Here is an 18,551-nt window from a genome sequence, read left to right on the forward strand (position 1 = left end):
TTGTAATTGACACTGTCAGGGAGATGTTCCTTTTACACATTTAAAAAAAAATTATCGTGGTTGGAATTTGCAGTTACAAATTTGTATACATTGTATATATTTTCTATATATATATATATTTTGACTACTTTAGCTTTAACTGTAGTCTAGTTTATTTTGGGGGTATGTGTGTTGTGGCTTGAAAAACTAATTTGCAGTAAACTGTATTACATGTATTATATAAGTGGAATAAAACAAACAGAAACCAATGACGGATTGTAAAAATTGCATTATGGAAAAAAGTTGTATTTTAGAATGAAAAAGAAAAAAAAAAAAAATATATATATATATATATTTTTTTTTTTGCATACGTCAAATTTTGTTGGAGTCTATAGTACTATTTTTTCAAGAACAAAGGTGGTTTTATTTAATGCTATTTTTAGAGCATCAAGGCAATTTATCCGAAATAAATATTATTTTATGTACCGTTATATTTTTGAAAGCACACTCGTAAAAATGACTTTCTTCCCTTCTTAAACATGACATATTGCTCTGAGAATAGTGCACACTTGAGGATTAGTTGTCATTCATCTCAAAAAAATCTGCAAATGGTTTTAATGTTCATTTGACGAATAAGTTACTTTCTTGTGTGTTGTAGATAGCACATTTAGGGTCTGTATTTTGACAGCTGCTGCCAGCCAGACTATTCCTTCATTTATAACCAGTAATAAACACTTTCACGAACATATTCTCTGAAGATAACTTTTCCTGTCTCTAACCATATCTTCGATTGCATAATGTGCCACAGGCCCTGCCTGGGCATAGGCGACCCAGTCGGTTGCCTCGGGCGCTGCAATGGATGCCAAACTGCTGTTAAAAAAAAAACAAACAAACAAACAAACAAAAAAAACACGACATTGAAATTGATATAAACCATTAACAGTTATTTTATGACTTAAAAGTAATGTTACAAATTCGACGTCTTTTGCAGGGGCCAGATAAAATCTCAGCTAGGGCACCACATTGGTTAGGCCGGCCCCTGAATGTTCCTGGGATGAAGGGTTCCCTCCTTTCTTGCTGGTGAATTGGGCAAGTGATTATTTTGTATCCTGGAACGCATTGCACAACACTATTGGAACAATCATCATACAATTCTTTTATAATTTCACCACTACAATAACTGCAGATAGAGTTTAACAGTGTCATCAGCAGGTAGCGACCCAGAGACCCTAAGATTCATAGGAAAGATTCAAAGTGGACATCCTTTAACTAAATAAATAAATTGATCAATAAATAAACAGCTGTTGTGAATTTTTCCATTGAGTCCTTTGTCAGGGCGCACCATTTGTGCTGAAAGAGCTGAAACATAGAACAGTGGGGACAAGTCAGTTTAAAAAAATTGAGATCAGATTGAGTTGACCAGGAAAGGTTATTTTGTTTAATCCTGACCCCAATCCCTCACGTTCTTTCACCAAGACTATTCTATAGAATGCATTTACAAGGCTCGTGTTGTTTTACACTGGGAGCATGCTTCCATCTACTGGAAAATGATGAAACCGCACGAAACTGGATGTTTTTTTTTTTTTTTACATAATTTTAGCTTTGTCCTATAAAACAATATCATAGACATTATACAACGCTGCAAATTACTTCTCACCTGTTAATGATTAAGATGAATTACTGACTTATCTATTTTTTTTTGGACTTGGTGCATCTCGATGTTGTCAGATGATCATGAGTCACGATTTTCACTGAGTGGTGGGGTCACTTAATTTCCCGAACGTCCCTCCCAGATGGTCATCTCTAATCTCTGATTGGACAATGACGGGTGGTGGGGCCACAGTCATGGTCGCAGTCATAGGCATGTGCATACAGCTGACTCGCTAAGGGACGAATCATACGGCCTCATTACCGCCTTATTGGATGTGGAGCGAATTGTGGGCGTCTCGTGTGTATACTGTATTGACCCTTTTACAGGCAGATCATGTGCATCTGAATATAATTTGCACACTGTATTTTGTGCATAATTCCTGCAGAGAAACAGAGAACAAAGAAAAGAAAAAAATCCGTCTTATTCAATTAAATTGCCCCACTCGTTACTTTTAGTTTCTTACTTGTCTCATATGTTATTCCGCGCAAATGGGCTGAAGACACAGTGGGGAAAAGTTGTCAGTAGTCCATCTCCAGTGATTGCCATTATTACCAGTTAAATTCATATAGTTCAGACTGAGACACAACAGTTGAATTAAACAGTGACAAACTGGTGAAATGATAGGTAATCCTAAATGGTACTTGATCCATTGCTGTATTCAGTTTAATTCATTGCACTTCACTATATTTTCTTGAAAATACTTTTTTCAAGCACATATTTGGATTGGGACTATTTCTGGTCACTGGAATATTAGTTTCATTTTGTTAATACATTTAAATTCATTTCATTGTGTGTCTGTACAAAATATGTATTTTATTAACAAATGAAAAAATGATAATAGAATTAGTTTAAAGGAAGAATATAGCTCGATGCTTTAAAAAAATTCTGTCATTCTATTTTTGGGGAAATTTTATGTATCAAAAGTGATGGTGTTTTTTTGACTGGCAACCAGTTCAGGGTACCCCCCGCCTACTGCCCAAAGACACCTGGGATGGGCTCGATCACGCCCCGCGACCCTTGTGAGGATAAGCAAATCTGAAAATGGATGGATGATTATAAACCTTTATTTGGGATTATAGGTCAGCACCAAATCAACATGTTTTCATTTGCTACTCCATGTTTGTAACACACTTACTGTGATGACAATAAAAACATTATGTTTTTGATCTATTTTCCAAATATCTTGTTGTGTGTGTGTGTGTGTTTGTGTTTGTGCTTGTGTGTATGTGTATTTTTAAAAAATTCAATTTACTTGCATGAATCAACAGGCAGAACTGACACATCCAAGATGGCGAATGTGAAGTAATTCAGCAACAGTGCAACCTTGGTCGAAAGAGGGATCTATCTCTATGGTCGCAGTAGCCAATCACGTGTTTCGTTTCCCACAAATAGCGTTTTTTTTCTCCCCTTTGCAATGACGTCATGTCCCGCTAGACGCACTCGACGCTGGCCCTGAAGCCATTGTAGACTGCGGTGGGAAAAGAAACGTATAAGGAAGACGGGATTTCTGTAACGGAAACAAATCTAATTCAGCTGCTGTTCTCTCGAAGGTAAGTTTTGCTATATGCTCATCATGGCCGACAGTTTGTTGTGTTCGTAAAAGCGGAGTCATCACCAAGTTCAGTGTTTACACAGCGGGTTGGGCTTGGCCTACAGGTGCACTAAAACTGTTTCCTCGGCGTCTTGATCATGTGGGATTCCTGCAGTCATACTAATAGTACTATGTCTACAGTTAAACACAATTAAATTACTAATGTCTTTGGACAAAAAAGACAAAAACCTAGTAGATGATGGAACTATTGTATTATTACAGCTTCATTTACGTTGGGGAACCTAGAGGTGAATGTTTGCTGTTTTTACCGCATCCGAGGTAGAAAGGAGCAAATAAAGGCTGCCAAACTTGTGGCTGGAGCAGTTTTCACCTTTTTAGAGAGCAGTGTGACGTATTGATGCTGCTTCAAAGGACTGCAAAACATTGAAATGGGTTTTTGTCAGTACATACCAAAATAATCATCTTGATATTGATGTGGAAACACTGGATTCACACAAGGCCTTACAAGACGGGGTTAAAAAAACAAAACAAAAAAAAAAAAACAAATGGACCCACACGTGACGATACAGCATTGAAGGCGAATTGTTTTTGTTTTGTTTTTTTAATTTTCATCTACTATCAACCTTTGACCTTTTTGTTATAAGATCATTTGTAATCATATATAGCTGAATTTGATGACTGTTGCCATGGGTGCAGGTCTCATCGCCTCCAGGTGAAACAAAGCAAACCATTTAGGCCTCGGGTTCCTGCTCCCAGAGCAGCGTTACCACAGTTACAAGGCTTTGCCATCTGTCAGCAGAAAGAAAAGAAAAAAATCCGTCTTATTCAATTAAATTGCCCCACTCGTTACTTTTAGTTTCTTACTTGTCTCATATGTTATTCCGCGCAAATGGGCTGAAGACACAGTGGGGAAAAGTTGTCAGTAGTCCATCTCCAGTGATTGCCATTATTACCAGTTAAATTCATATAGTTCAGACTGAGACACAACAGTTGAATTAAACAGTGACAAACTGGTGAAATGATAGGTAATCCTAAATGGTACTTGATCCATTGCTGTATTCAGTTTAATTCATTGCACTTCACTATATTTTCTTGAAAATACTTTTTTCAAGCACATATTTGGATTGGGACTATTTCTGGTCACTGGAATATTAGTTTCATTTTGTTAATACATTTAAATTCATTTCATTGTGTGTCTGTACAAAATATGTATTTTATTAACAAATGAAAAAATGATAATAGAATTAGTTTAAAGGAAGAATATAGCTCGATGCTTTAAAAAAATTCTGTCATTCTATTTTTGGGGAAATTTTATGTATCAAAAGTGATGGTGTTTTTTTGACTGGCAACCAGTTCAGGGTACCCCCCGCCTACTGCCCAAAGACACCTGGGATGGGCTCGATCACGCCCCGCGACCCTTGTGAGGATAAGCAAATCTGAAAATGGATGGATGATTATAAACCTTTATTTGGGATTATAGGTCAGCACCAAATCAACATGTTTTCATTTGCTACTCCATGTTTGTAACACACTTACTGTGATGACAATAAAAACATTATGTTTTTGATCTATTTTCCAAATATCTTGTTGTGTGTGTGTGTGTGTTTGTGTTTGTGCTTGTGTGTATGTGTATTTTTAAAAAATTCAATTTACTTGCATGAATCAACAGGCAGAACTGACACATCCAAGATGGCGAATGTGAAGTAATTCAGCAACAGTGCAACCTTGGTCGAAAGAGGGATCTATCTCTATGGTCGCAGTAGCCAATCACGTGTTTCGTTTCCCACAAATAGCGTTTTTTTTCTCCCCTTTGCAATGACGTCATGTCCCGCTAGACGCACTCGACGCTGGCCCTGAAGCCATTGTAGACTGCGGTGGGAAAAGAAACGTATAAGGAAGACGGGATTTCTGTAACGGAAACAAATCTAATTCAGCTGCTGTTCTCTCGAAGGTAAGTTTTGCTATATGCTCATCATGGCCGACAGTTTGTTGTGTTCGTAAAAGCGGAGTCATCACCAAGTTCAGTGTTTACACAGCGGGTTGGGCTTGGCCTACAGGTGCACTAAAACTGTTTCCTCGGCGTCTTGATCATGTGGGATTCCTGCAGTCATACTAATAGTACTATGTCTACAGTTAAACACAATTAAATTACTAATGTCTTTGGACAAAAAAGACAAAAACCTAGTAGATGATGGAACTATTGTATTATTACAGCTTCATTTACGTTGGGGAACCTAGAGGTGAATGTTTGCTGTTTTTACCGCATCCGAGGTAGAAAGGAGCAAATAAAGGCTGCCAAACTTGTGGCTGGAGCAGTTTTCACCTTTTTAGAGAGCAGTGTGACGTATTGATGCTGCTTCAAAGGACTGCAAAACATTGAAATGGGTTTTTGTCAGTACATACCAAAATAATCATCTTGATATTGATGTGGAAACACTGGATTCACACAAGGCCTTACAAGACGGGGTTAAAAAAACAAAACAAAAAAAAAAAAACAAATGGACCCACACGTGACGATACAGCATTGAAGGCGAATTGTTTTTGTTTTGTTTTTTTAATTTTCATCTACTATCAACCTTTGACCTTTTTGTTATAAGATCATTTGTAATCATATATAGCTGAATTTGATGACTGTTGCCATGGGTGCAGGTCTCATCGCCTCCAGGTGAAACAAAGCAAACCATTTAGGCCTCGGGTTCCTGCTCCCAGAGCAGCGTTACCACAGTTACAAGGCTTTGCCATCTGTCAGCAGTACTGACAACATTTTGAGGTAAAAGGTCACTATATATTGGACAAAAGCACAAATTGGGGAACCAAGGTCAGGGAAGTTTTTATCGTGACGGAAAACATATAACTCAACCCCGGAGTTATCACAAAATTCCACAATACTTTGACCGTAATCATGTGGTTTGCTTTTCCATTACAGATAATCATCAGAGGTAAAGACACCATTCCACTTGTGTGTGTGTGTGAACCTCTGATAAATACTGAAGCTACTTTTTGGAGAGGCGAACGTGAATGTGGCTACATACTGTACGCTGACCTGAAAGCAGTTATTAGGTGTTTGTAGTGTACATACTTTATAGTGAGCGACAGAGGAGGCTTTCATTTTCCATTGCTGTGGTTGTTCTGCATGAGCAAATTCAGCCAATGAGGCTAGAGCAAGAGTTGTGATGTTCCAGGTGTCATTAGCAGTTTTGCTGCGTAGGCAGGTAATAGTTCTTGATCCCATTAGAAATTCTGGAAATACAACTTCCTACTCGCAAAGTCCAGAGTGAAGCAAATAACCTTAGGACATTGCTCGGAATGTGTGAAAGTGGTTATGCACGTCGAATTTGACTCGCGTACTGTCAGGTGTCTTCGCACTGACTCAAACTTTCTGTACTGTTACCATGCAAAAGAAAAAAAAAGGTCAGTCCCCATCTGTTTTGCATTTCTCTCTTTCCCATGGTGAATGCCAATTAGCCTTTCGCGGTGTCCTGTGACTTAAGCGCCTCCATTTGTGAAGTCTGTGTGAACAGCAAGATGGTGGTCCCAATATGCCGACGTGATTGATCATTGAATCACAATACATTCCTGCACTGGAAAACTATCTTTCTCCAGCATGCACAAACTGCTGCATATATTTTTTTGTGACTACAACAGGCCTGAAACAGGCTTATAGATCAATGAAAACCACTAATGCCCTGTTGTGAGTTGCATCATTTAAGTGGCTTTCAGCAGGGAATTCATTACCTTGTGTGGCTCTGGAGGGCAAGTCGCAGCACACAAACACTTGAATGCATCTGTGTTAAAGTCCAATGACAACCAGCGCACCTAAGAACATGACGATCACTTTGTTCCAGGTTTTGCTATCAACAAACAGTTGTTGATAACAACATTGATTTTAGCTGTTGCTTCTGTATTGTAACTTTTCAGCCTCACCAAGTAAGTTTAGACAATTCTGTGCTTGGTAAGCAACAGAATTCATATTGGGTACTGTTTGGGGCATTCTATTTGCTGCTGCAACCTGCGACCTACTTGGCTGGCTAGCGTACGTGGCTCAACACGATGCCGAGCCACAAGTTCACTTCATGTCTGGCGTCAACACGGCACCGAATCGCTACTCATTGCCTCCAGGGCAGCCAATAAGCTGCACTTCAAACTACCGGTAGTTATCATTTTCATGATTCCAGGACAGGGGAGAGAAAGACGGAAAAGCCATGATACATTTTCATGGCGACCTGAAGATGCGAAACACCGAAATAAGGGATTGGGTGATCGCATACACTTATCACCATGTTACACAGCTACTTAGGGCAGCAAACAAAAAAGTACATCACCACATACGTCAGCCGAGAGTACGGTCCCATAAGGTTAGAAGTATGTTAATACAATAAATATTCTGTTGTGATATGATATAAGATAACCTTCATTGGCCCCACAAGGTGGAAATTGACATTGTTTCAGCAGCAAAAGTGGATACAAGTAATAAATAGAAAAATGCACGCAATAAGTACATTGCAAGAGAAACCGACATTTTGCCCACGCTTAAAACTATCTCAACCAATCTGTCAGTGGTGTTATTTTTTCGTGAGCCAAATAGAGTGCTGACTTTTAATTTGGACTCTTTCTAACAGTTGAAAAGCGAATCGGCAAAGGCCAATTTATCCATAGAGACAGATATTTTGGACGATGGCACACCGCAGTCCTCATAGCTTGATTCAGGCTGCAACGGTGTGCACCATGACGAGGTTGTTGCTATAAAGACATTACAATAACAAATATTGACGCCATCATTTATTAACAAATATTGTTCTTGAGTAATGACTGTGTTATGTAATTAACAGGTGTGTATAATTCTTGTTATCCTGTGACGTAATAGGCTGCAGTCACCAGTCACTGTCGCAAGGTTACTGTTCTTGGCAAAATCAAAAAAAAAAAAAAAAAAGAAAATTGGGATAAGTTGTTTGTGTGTTTATTGAACATAAAAACTTACAGTAATAAATTGACAGAAAGTAAAGGTAAGCAAAATAGTAAAAAAAGAAAACAGTCATCATACAACACAATTATATGTTCAAAGGAGTAGGAAGAAGTAAAAAACTTATCTAGTCCTACTCCATGTTATGTATTAATATACAGTATAAATAGATCATTTTTATATCAATCAGAAAAGAAAGGAAATGAAGTCCTAAAGAAACATTTAATTGAATTTCAACAGTAGAAAAACAAATAGAAAGTTACTTTGGCCTGAACTGAACAACCCAAAAGTTAAACTGGCATTTTGTGACATTTTTTTTTTCTTTCGCAAAACAGTATTGCCTTGAAATAGTTTTCTGCATGGCTGGTGAACATTTTTCTTTGCATGCCACGATCTGTAACATAATGTCGAACAAGTTGTCTTCGTTTTAAAAACATCCATTTTATATTTTCACGGTGTGCTGATATGTTCAGCCTCGACCCCCACCCACCCCTCTCCCTCACCGCAACTGTGCAGGACACAAGAGTGTTGGCAACTTGAGGATCACTGTTTGCATTCTCCCTAACTGGGTTTTTTTCACACAATAGTCACTTAAGGGGTTGGCAACATCACCAAATCCAGCAACATGGTGTCTTAGTTGGCGTACCGAAGACGCAAGTGCTTGCTTTTGCTTGCCTGCACAGGTGCACATTAAAAATAAAAGCACAGAGCATCGTTGACGTTTTATTTTGCCTTCATGAAAGACGGCCAGGGCGAGTCAAACAGTCCACGGCTGACCAGATTGTTCCGGTCTGATACAGTGTATTTTGTATTTTCTTTTCAGGTGATTGCTGAGAGATGAATCCAGACCAGCCGCCCCCATACCCAGGCCCGTCCGCTCCGGTCTACCCCGCCCAGGGCCAGCCTCCTCAGGGCTACCCGCCTCAGAGTTATCCTCCGCAGGCGTACCCTGTAAACATGCAGCAGCCTAATCCAAATTACCCAAACTACCCACCTGGACCAATGGGAGCCGGAGGTCCCTATCCAGGGCCAGGACAGCCGCCTTATCAGGGATATGCTGGACAACCCCAATACGGCTGGCAGGGTGGACCCCCACCCGGACCCATGTATGGAGAACCTCCTAAAAACACGGGTAGGTGGGAGGACTGTTACAACAGAGGAGCACTGACGTGATTATGAGGATTATCTGAAGCGGTTCAGAGAATGGATGGACAGAAAATTATCAGACTACTAATTAGAGTACTTTAGACAAAATAAATACATTTTGAACATTTTTAAATCTATTCATTTTTAGGGGTTAGGGAACTTTCCATTCGTTTAAATGCTTAGAGATCGTTCCGCAAGTGCTTTGAATTATGAGCGTGGTCACGGAAGAAAATCTTTTCTCAAGGCATCACTTGACCTGATTGTTGTTGTTGACGACAATACTGAAATGTGCTAAGGTCCAACTATCTTAAGATATCGCTTTGGCCTATGGTTGATCAAGACCGCACACTCGTTAGTAATTAACCATAAAGCACATGTATCACGGCTCACATCGGAGGTCAAAGTTCATCATAAATTCATCTTGTCACTTCAACTTAACTAGCTGCTTGTCAAAAGCTGCTTGACTGTTTCCCCTGCCTCCACATGAACGATTAATCCCCAAAACGGGGATGGAGATAGCTTGTCGTTCTCGTCGTTTTTTGTTTCACCTCGTCGCGAATCAGCGACTGGTAACCGAATCCCACCCTTCCCCTGAAAGCTTGAAAATGATCTGGCTGGTGATCGCCCAGAGCAGTGCCAGTCTTACTTCAGTGTAAAAAGTTTGTCCTTACAACGGAGACGTCCCCTTTCCGCCTTGATTAGCTTAGTTGGAGGGAAATCAGAGCAGATCCTGGCCATGCAAACTCAACGCTGGAGACTTGCTGCTTCATTTCTGTCCGTTCTCTTTGATTTGATCAACTTTTTCGCGAGGACATTTGGAATAATAACCTTTCCCTCTTTCCTACGCAGTGTACATGGTGGAGGACAGAAGAAGAGACAACTCTTCGGAGACGTGCCTGACAGCCTGCTGGACAGCCCTTTGTTGCTGCTGTCTCTGGGACATGCTGACATAATATTTCTCCGCACCTTTATTCCGCTCTCGATTTTCTGTGTGCCTCAAAACACTCGCGTCCCTCCTCCCCGGTTGGCCTTAAATCTTGTGTCCCTTCTTAATCTTGCCTTCGTTTCCTTCAACACGGTGCCTCGAACGCACACTCCGTATCCCACTTAATGTCAATGTGAAGTCGTCGGCACCGTCTGACTGAGTGACCGACCGGCATCAGGGGCAGCTTTGTAGCAGCAGAGCTTCATTACCTACCCCGAGCATACATTTACAGCGAAAACAGCTTCCGTTTGGTTTTGGATTGTTTTGCCTATTGATGACGACATGTCAAAAACAATCATCACATGCACGCTAGGCTAGTTAGTTGATGTCACTTAAAGTAAAGAATGACGCGCACAATGGCAGAGCAGCAATTTGGCCTTCAGGTCTTCAACAAAACCTTCACATCAATACACGCACTCTTTGTTGGAGAAGCATGATAAGCGCACAACCAGTCCTCTTGCTCGACCCATGTTGTTTTTGGTTGTGACCTACTGAATGAACACTGACATGCACGCACGCCCTTGTTTTAACCGACAACCATCTTGACTATTTATGCTGAAACAATAACTTCCACTTGGAAGTGTTTTTGAAAGGTTTGCGCTTGCAGGCCCGGGAAAAGTCAAAACACTGTCTATTTACTGCTCAGAATGGCGTTGTGTAAATAGCACCTCGTCGCCGTCTTTGTGCAATCGCACCACGTAACGTGAAAGAATGCGCAAAGAAACTCGAACACAGACACGCAGCTTCTGTTGCGCTCAGGCTCATCTCATGTAAGGGTCTCAAGCACTTTATGATGATTACCTCTGCTTTTATGTTCCTACTCCCGTCTGCTCTCCTCACCTCCTGCGAGCTGCCTTTTTGCTTTCTTGACTATGTTGCTTCATGTTGATCCTTCGTTGTCCCATAAACCTGCGAGTCACATTCTACCAGTGAGCTGGAGGGTGGTCTCTTTAGGAGCTGACAATGGGAATGTTTTTCCTTCTGAGTTGCACATTGTCTTCAAGTAAAATCAAAGAACTAATACAATTCACGCTTCCTTACTTTTACCAGGTTGGCTTTTAATAATCACAATTCTTTTCTCAACGCGATCTGTGTCATTAAAAAAATAATAATACGCGAGGGACGCAACTGAAAATGAGAAACAATGCTGTGATCAATAAGACGAATGACCCTTTACATGCCTGTTTGCTTTAAATGAAAATCTTATATTAAAATAATTTTTTTCCCATCATGTGATTTTTTTTTGGGGTGGCGGTTGTAGGGGGTGGTTGGCAACAGTGTCTAAATGAAAAGTGGGAACGAAGATCATAGATCACAATTCCCTCACTGCCAAGACTGGCTTGGATTCAGTCTATTCATAAGAACTCTTTCCACCCCCTCCACCGGTTTGCTTGCTCAACACGTTAACCTGTGTGTGGAGGGGCCAGTCCTTAGATGCGCAGAGCAAATATCGTGCTATGTTGGGGAGAAGTCATAGTCCTCCCGAATGAAAAAAAAAAAAAAACAACACAACAACAACCTTTTCTGTCCACTTCTGAATTTCATTCGCTGTACTGCTTATCCTCCCTTGAGTTGTGGGTGTGCTGGAGCCTAGCCCAGATGAAATCAGGCAAGAGGCATGCAGGGGTACGCCTTAATCACCAATCGCAGGGCATATACAGCCAAACAACCATTCACACTTACAACCTGAAGACTTTTGTGAACCCCACCATGCATATTTTTGGGTTTGAAAGGAAACCGCAGTACCCGAAGAAAACCCCTGTCGGCATGGATGAGAACACGCAAACTCCTCATAGCAGGGCCAGGGCCGGAATCTAACCCTGCACCTCTACACTGTGAGGCGGACGTGCTAACTTGTTAATTTCACCAGTTAGGTTTTAACCTGAGGTCTGCAAATATTTGTTGGATTTTATCGTGACTGATGAGTCACTTAATTGTGTCTGATTAATAATTCATGAATTAATTAACTATAATTAGGATTCCTCAGCTTGTGAAATCCACTTGTCTCAAACTGTAAGGCCTCAGCTTCATTCCTTTTCTTGAAACATTGAAAGAAGGAGCCATTTTTGCCCGCTTTCTGGACAATGTCATCTCATCCTTAATTCTCAATATCTTGACAAATTCTAAATGCTATTTTTTTTTTCAGTTTTCAGGCTCCTTTCAGTGACATTGGTAAAAGAAAACTGATGAAAAAAATGTGTGTGTGTATACTGACAAGATACCAGCAATACCAATTAGCGTCAGCCATTTTTTAGCACAACCACCGACAACATGATTGACTTGCGATTTTTATTTCTGTCAGAGGACAAGGACAAGCCCCTCCTCTCCCTTGTGAGACAAATACGTTTTCTTATCTTATCTTAACTTATCTTATTTCTTCTCTGTTGTGGCGTGGCGCAAAAGAAGCAGGTACATTCCGCAGTATTCACCAGGCTTCTTTTGGCGTGCGAATTTGCAAATACCGTGACCCAAAAAATCTGAAACGGAATAGTTCTGGCTCCAAGTTTAGTGTATGGGTCAAGAGATAGGAACAATGTCACTGTTTATGTCTATTCTGTCATCGTTATCCTGTCTTTATGGAATCCCATATCATGTCCAATAAGGCTTTCATCTTGGGCATTTTTAGTTTGGTGGGGAGGTGTCAATGTGCCCCATCCCGTGTTGAATTAATTAGTTGCCCGAAAACCACAACACGAAACAGATATATTGTGAGAGGTATATGTCCACTAACCAACTAAAAAAGCAAGCTGTTTGAAGCAGTCGAATTGTCTGGTCCCATCAACACTGATTACGTTAAAATGTAACTTTGAAAGTAAGTCGACTGCTGAAATTAGCAAGGGGAGTGGGGGAGGGCATGAATATTTACTGTGTACGGCAAAAAAAAAAAAAAAAAAGAGATGAAAGTGAACTAGACATTGTTGGGTTGAAATAAACAATCATGTTTTATTCATAAATTTCCCAGAAGAGTCTCGTTTTAGTGAGCGTACGTGTTATCCTTTGATAATACTGATTTGGTACAGTTTGACATCCATCACGAGTCTCTTCACAGTGAGTAGGATCCATTACTGCTACTGCTGTTGGGATCTAGGTCGGAAATCCATCTGTTTCCGAAAACAAAGGAAGAAATAAGAAAAAAAACCAAACAAACAAACATCAAAACTGCAGACTGATGCTGTAGATATGCAATATTAGAGTGCCACAAAACTCTAGAGGAGTAATACCAGCCAAAGATTTTGCACGTTACAAGCCACTTCTTAGAAATATAAAACTCGATATTCTGAACAATATTCTACTGTGCTGCATAAAGGTAGATCTATACACTGTACATTGAAATATATCTTGAAAAATCATTTTCACAGTTTTAAAGACTTTTATTTTGAGTATAAACCATTTTTAAACACTTTATTACATAAATTATTATTTTTTTTAAGAGTGACTATTATTTGCCCTGGTAGCAATCTAAAATAATACAAAAACACAACAAAATGAACATTTAATACATCATTTGCAAAAGAAAATGAACTCATACGTTACAATTCATTTTGAATTAAACTGACTGACTCATTCATGATTGTCATATATTACTAAGAATAAATAAATAGAAAATGAGTAAATTAAAATAAATATGAACTTAGCATGTTTTCTGGACTCTGTGAGCGGTGGGTTCTGTACAGAAGTGCCTCGGTGAAGGTCTCACAATCCTACTGCGACTGAAACATACAAAACTACAGCATCTACGGCATCAATACGCAACATCCTGAAATTTAGTGTAATTGGACACATACGTAGTAACATGTTTCTTCTCCCGGTTTAAAATCAACAATGTCGTGTAGTGCCAACGCCCACACGTATCGCCGTCTTTCTTCCCTTTTGCTTTGTAACGGTGCACTTTTCCGGTCCGTTCGTAGCAGTTCGCGGAGAGCTTCGGCTTGTGTGTTGCTTTGCTTGGTGGTGAAGTGCATCAGCAGACCGCTCAGTCAGTTATGGAAAATGGGAGGCCTGAGACAAGGTGACGACGCTGGACAAACTTCTAACATTGCCTTGTCTGTCTCTGGTGTCCTTCTTTGATGTGTTGTTGCCACGGCAACACAATGGAGTGTTGCCGTGCACTCTCGTCCTTTTTCCTTTCAGCGTCCAATAGAGACCCAGGAGCCGGCGGAGCTCCATTGAATGCTCAAGGGCGCTCTCAGTGTGACCCAAAGAATATGGGTGAAAATAGCAATCATCTTTTTTAAAAAGGGGAATCTTCTTATTTATTCAGTAGTGCCTTCTCACTTATTCAGTGTTTTTTTTTTCCCTTAACCGAAATGTAACTCTAGAATTTTTTTTGTTGTTTTTGTTTTTTGTTTGTTTTTTTTTTTTGCCTGCGGCAGAAAAATGAATAATAATGTTCTGTCACTCTTTTCAAAAGTCCCTGCAGCGTTCCATGAGTAACCCCGTTTGTTGATGAAATCTCCAGAGAAAAAGGGTTGAGGAGGCTGGGAAGGGAAAAAGGGCTTAGGAGGAGTTGGACAGATTCATGGTGGGCTGTTACCTCCTGCCCATCTCATTCTGTCGAAGAAACTGGATGTTGTTGCTGCTGTCAGCCAGTTCTGGATATTGCTCCACAGGCAGTACGTAGTAGCCGTCATAGCCTTGTACCCTGCCCATGGTTAGGAGCTGTTGTCGTTCTCCCTCAGTCCAGAGGCGGCTGCCTCCTTTTCCCTCTCTGGCCCTCTGCTGTTCCTTGGACCAGGCTCCCGCCAAGGCCCTCTGGCGAGCCAACTCCAACAGTCTTACCTTCTCCTCGTCCACCACGTCGGCAGAGAGCCCGTAGCGAATGCTCAGAACAAACGATGGCACCGCGAATTCCACCGTCACCCCTCTCCTGGAGCGGCCGCTGACTGTCACGTTGATGCCGCTCTCCAGTGACTTGCGGCCGTTCGTAAGCCCCAAGGCCAACAGGTCGCTGTCGGCTGAGCCAATTTTCACAAAGTAGTGGCAGTCCTTCCCATCCTGTGTGTAGTGGGTGCCTTCCAGGTACTGGGCGCCGTTCAGCACCAGAGCCACTTTGCGGCTGTCATCGCTGGCCAAAGATGACACGCCAGCCACCACTCTGCCCTCCTTGAGGGCCAACATCACTCCACGACCAATGATGGGGGTGCTGGTGCCGAACCAGTGTCCGGGCTTTTCCTTTCGTCTGCGCCGTTCCTTGTTGAGAAGACGACCCTCGAGAGCCATGAAGGCCTGGTTGTGACGCTCCGCCGCCTGCTGCACACCAGTGATGAGCTGCACGGTCCAAACAACAACAAAAAAAATGATTGTGAGATAAATTGATGAGAAGCTCACTGAGTGTCACAGACAAAGTTTTCCGATTCAGTACCTGTCCATTCTCACAGTGCTGGGTAGCCTGCAGCTCGTACGGTGGTTCGACAAAATAGAGCGAGTGCCTAGGGAATCCTGGGATTATGTTACTGAGCTGGAAGCCAAACATCACCAGCCAACTCTTCACATCTACAGGATCAGATACAATTTAAATTACATTTCTGAATGACAAATTTACACAGACTAGCCAGTCATTTCGGAATTTAATTTAAAAACATTTCTTTTGTGACGAATACAAAGTGCATGCAAAACTAGTTTCACAATGTTACCTGCAAAAACAACTTTAGATATGACTGACAGTTTTCTACTTCATGTGCTGGTCCTTTGAGGGGAAAAACATTAAAATGCCGTTCACGTGTATAAACACATGATTTTTTCTTACCTGTGACATAATTTTTTACATCTAACATGTCACTGAGGGGATTGTTGTTCTTGAACATGTACAGATTAAAAGGAGAGGGATCTTTTCCAATCTTGGGCCAGATGCTATAGTCAGGTGAAGTCCAGCGTCCAGCCAAGACATCGTAGTCACGCTGGGTGAAGTGGACCAACTTGGTCAGGGCGTCATACAGACCGCCATGAAATCCGACCACCAGCTGGAACTCCGGGTTGGAGTCCAGGTAAACCTCCCCATATGCTGTGTATTGCACCTGTGTGAGGAGAGCATTGACTTGTTTGGTATGAGGATACTCAGAAAACACGTTGAAACTTAGAGCGGGTAATAGGACTACCAATTTGCATTTGCAATACCTGTTTGATCATCTGTCCATTGCTGCTAAACACAGCCAATGGTGTGCCGGTGTTGTCAGATGCTATGTAGTATTCCTCTCCGCTGCTTACCTCCATGGCAAACACATGGCCCTGAACAAAAGAGATGACAATCCAAGTGGATTTGTTTTCACGTTGCTCCAATTTCCAAATTAAGATATTCATATATGCTCTGTATGAAAAAAAATATTGTGGCTTGGCTCAAAACAAAGGTCATGCCTTCTGGTTATACATCAAGAGTTGTAATTCCAGCATTAAACGAGAAGTTCGATACTCTACATGGCATTTGAAAAGTACAGTAAATTAGAATAGTAAAAAAATAAATAAAAGGAAGCTCAGTCTATGGGGACACAGCTCAGGAGTGCAGCACTTTGTGTGCGCCTCAACACTCTGACAATTCTCATGTGTGTGTTCTGGCTCTCTGTGTGGTGTGCAGTCAAAATATACATCATATTGTAAGTCTGATAGGTCCAATAAAAATGTTAATAAAACATGGAGCCGTGGCCTAATTTCCATTAATTGGTGCATTAAGTTCTTGCCAACATTTTGTCGCATATGTGATTCGAAAATTGGACGGCTTTGTTCGTCATGCACATCCAAGGGGTTAAGATTTGGACTCCCCGGCGGTCAATGTTATGTGTTATGATATCTCATGCTCTATGAGCCACTCCAAATATGCTCATTAAAATATATTGATGTCATCAGTTGACTTGATTCTTTTGGGAGCATAACATTGCCGAACCTTGACTGGAGCAACTGAAGCAAACCCAGGCCATAACATTGGCCCCATAAACTTCATGATGATGACTGCATCACTTGATCCACTCTGCTCTCCCTGATGCGGCCATCACATTGAACCAAGGTCAACAATTTGGACTCATCATAACACTTATTCCACCTGAAACCTCCCGATTAAAAACTCCCTACGGCTTTCTTAACAATTATCTTCCCTGATAATGCAAATAGACTTCGCGTGAACTTTGATGAATATCTGTTTAGGTGTCCCTGCAGTATTATATATGTCAGCATCAAATCAAATTTTCTTGCTACGTGTGAGCACAATATACTCATGCAAACCTACCTGAAGGTCATAGTAGAGTGAGGAGATTTCTGAGCTTGAATGGTTAAAAATGTGTGTCACCCTTGTTGGGTGGTTGAGGTCAGCATAGAAAAATTGAAGGTGCTGTCCAAGGCTGTTCCGTGTCGAGACCCTGCGGCCTAACCCATCATAGTGATAAACAACACTCCAGCCACCAGGGCCCCGATTGTAGGCCCTCAGCAGCTGACCCTTGGAATTGTAGTCGAAAATGTCAGAACCGCGCTGGCTGAGGTAACCGTCCTCGTCCAAACGGTACTGGACATCTCCAAGCCGCGTGATGCGATCACGGAGGTCATAGCGCAGCGGCATGATTCGGGCGCTGTTGCCAGGGTTCAGCAGATGAAGGTTGCCATTCAGGTCATAGCTGTAACGCCATGTCGACCAGTCGTTCACCTGAATACAAAAAGAAGGCCGGAGTGTCATGTCAGTTGCGCATACAACGGGGGCATCACCAGTCTAGTGTCTGATAACACAAGACCATAAATCATCATGATACGAACTCTTCCACGTGGATTATTCACCTTGACCCCAGTCAGCTGTCCGTCTCCATCATAGTCATAGCGATACTGAGTGGTGTTGGCATAGGGCCCGATTTTCAGCTCCCTCTTTACCACCCGTCCCATGCTGTCGTACTGCACCGTCATCCAGTACATGAGGGAACGGAAGATCTCGTACTGGACCTCCTTGATACGTCCGTGGGTATCGAAATGCTTACTCAGCGTCATCACAGCTGTGGTGATAATCTGATTAATGTCGTAGTAAATGACCCCAAATTTTCCAAAGTGCTCCACCTAGAACAGACGGGTTTGCACAATATATAAGTCTGATGCCATCCAAGGAACGTACGAGTACCGTATTTTCCGCACTATAAGGAACTTCGGAGTCTAAAGTGCACCTTCACTGAATGGGCTATTTTAAAACTGTTTTCATATGTAGGGCGCACCACATTATATGGCGCATAGAATAGAAGCTACAATAGTGGCTGAGGTTGCGTTATGCATCCACTCGATGAAGCTACGCTAAAAGGAATACAATACAATACAGCTT

The 18,551-nt window shown here is 41.4% G+C and overlaps 2 protein-coding genes and 1 long non-coding RNA gene across 9 annotated transcripts in view; 1 reads left to right on the forward strand and 2 right to left on the reverse strand.

Annotated features, from left to right (window-relative positions):
- Nucleotides 1-908: 908 nt before the first annotated feature.
- Nucleotides 909-1,766, reverse strand: LOC109524397 (uncharacterized). Its single transcript, XR_002169955.1, has 2 exons — nucleotides 1,637-1,766; nucleotides 909-1,338 (listed from the first exon to the last, which is right to left on the reverse strand). It is a non-coding gene; the product is annotated as an uncharacterized LOC109524397 (long non-coding RNA).
- A 1,276-nt stretch (nucleotides 1,767-3,042) lies between these two features.
- LOC109524467 (cysteine-rich and transmembrane domain-containing protein 1) lies at nucleotides 3,043-11,504 on the forward strand. 2 transcript variants are annotated; one of them, XM_019884395.1, is made up of 3 exons: nucleotides 3,043-3,180; nucleotides 8,966-9,274; nucleotides 10,138-11,504. In XM_019884395.1, the coding sequence occupies exons 2-3, from the start codon at nucleotides 8,980-8,982 to the stop codon at nucleotides 10,239-10,241; spliced, it is 399 nt and encodes a 132-aa protein (XP_019739954.1). In that variant the 5' UTR covers nucleotides 3,043-3,180; nucleotides 8,966-8,979; the 3' UTR covers nucleotides 10,242-11,504. The 2 variants fall into 2 exon arrangements, with proteins under 2 accessions (XP_019739954.1, XP_019739953.1); XM_019884394.1 differs by lacking the exon at nucleotides 3,043-3,180 and adding an exon at nucleotides 4,996-5,133.
- A 1,687-nt stretch (nucleotides 11,505-13,191) lies between these two features.
- Nucleotides 13,192-18,551, reverse strand: part of tenm2a (teneurin transmembrane protein 2a) — a 236,984-nt gene continuing 231,624 nt past the window's right edge. For all 6 annotated transcript variants that reach the window (XM_019884312.1, XM_019884310.1, XM_019884311.1 and 3 more), the window contains 6 exons: nucleotides 18,026-18,295; nucleotides 17,487-17,897; nucleotides 16,388-16,498; nucleotides 16,020-16,287; nucleotides 15,636-15,766; nucleotides 13,192-15,541 (listed from right to left, as the gene is read on the reverse strand). In XM_019884312.1, the coding sequence (XP_019739871.1) occupies nucleotides 14,804-15,541; nucleotides 15,636-15,766; nucleotides 16,020-16,287; nucleotides 16,388-16,498; nucleotides 17,487-17,897; nucleotides 18,026-18,295 (1,929 nt within the window). In that variant the 3' untranslated portion in view covers nucleotides 13,192-14,803. The remainder of the gene's footprint in view (nucleotides 15,542-15,635; nucleotides 15,767-16,019; nucleotides 16,288-16,387; nucleotides 16,499-17,486; nucleotides 17,898-18,025; nucleotides 18,296-18,551) is intronic.

Source organism: Hippocampus comes, unplaced genomic scaffold, assembly GCF_001891065.2.
Source record: "Hippocampus comes isolate QL1 unplaced genomic scaffold, H_comes_QL1_v1.1 scaffold156, whole genome shotgun sequence".
NCBI classification, from domain to species: domain Eukaryota; kingdom Metazoa; phylum Chordata; class Actinopteri; order Syngnathiformes; family Syngnathidae; genus Hippocampus; species Hippocampus comes.

Coding starts and splice junctions, on each gene's coding strand:
- LOC109524467 (XM_019884395.1), top strand. CDS start 8,980: ATGAATCCAGACCAGCCGCCCCCATACCCAGGCCCGTCCGCTCCGGTC. Junction 9,275..10,137: donor AGAACCTCCTAAAAACACGG/GTAGGTGGGAGG, acceptor TTTCCTACGCAG/TGTACATGGTGGAGGACAGA.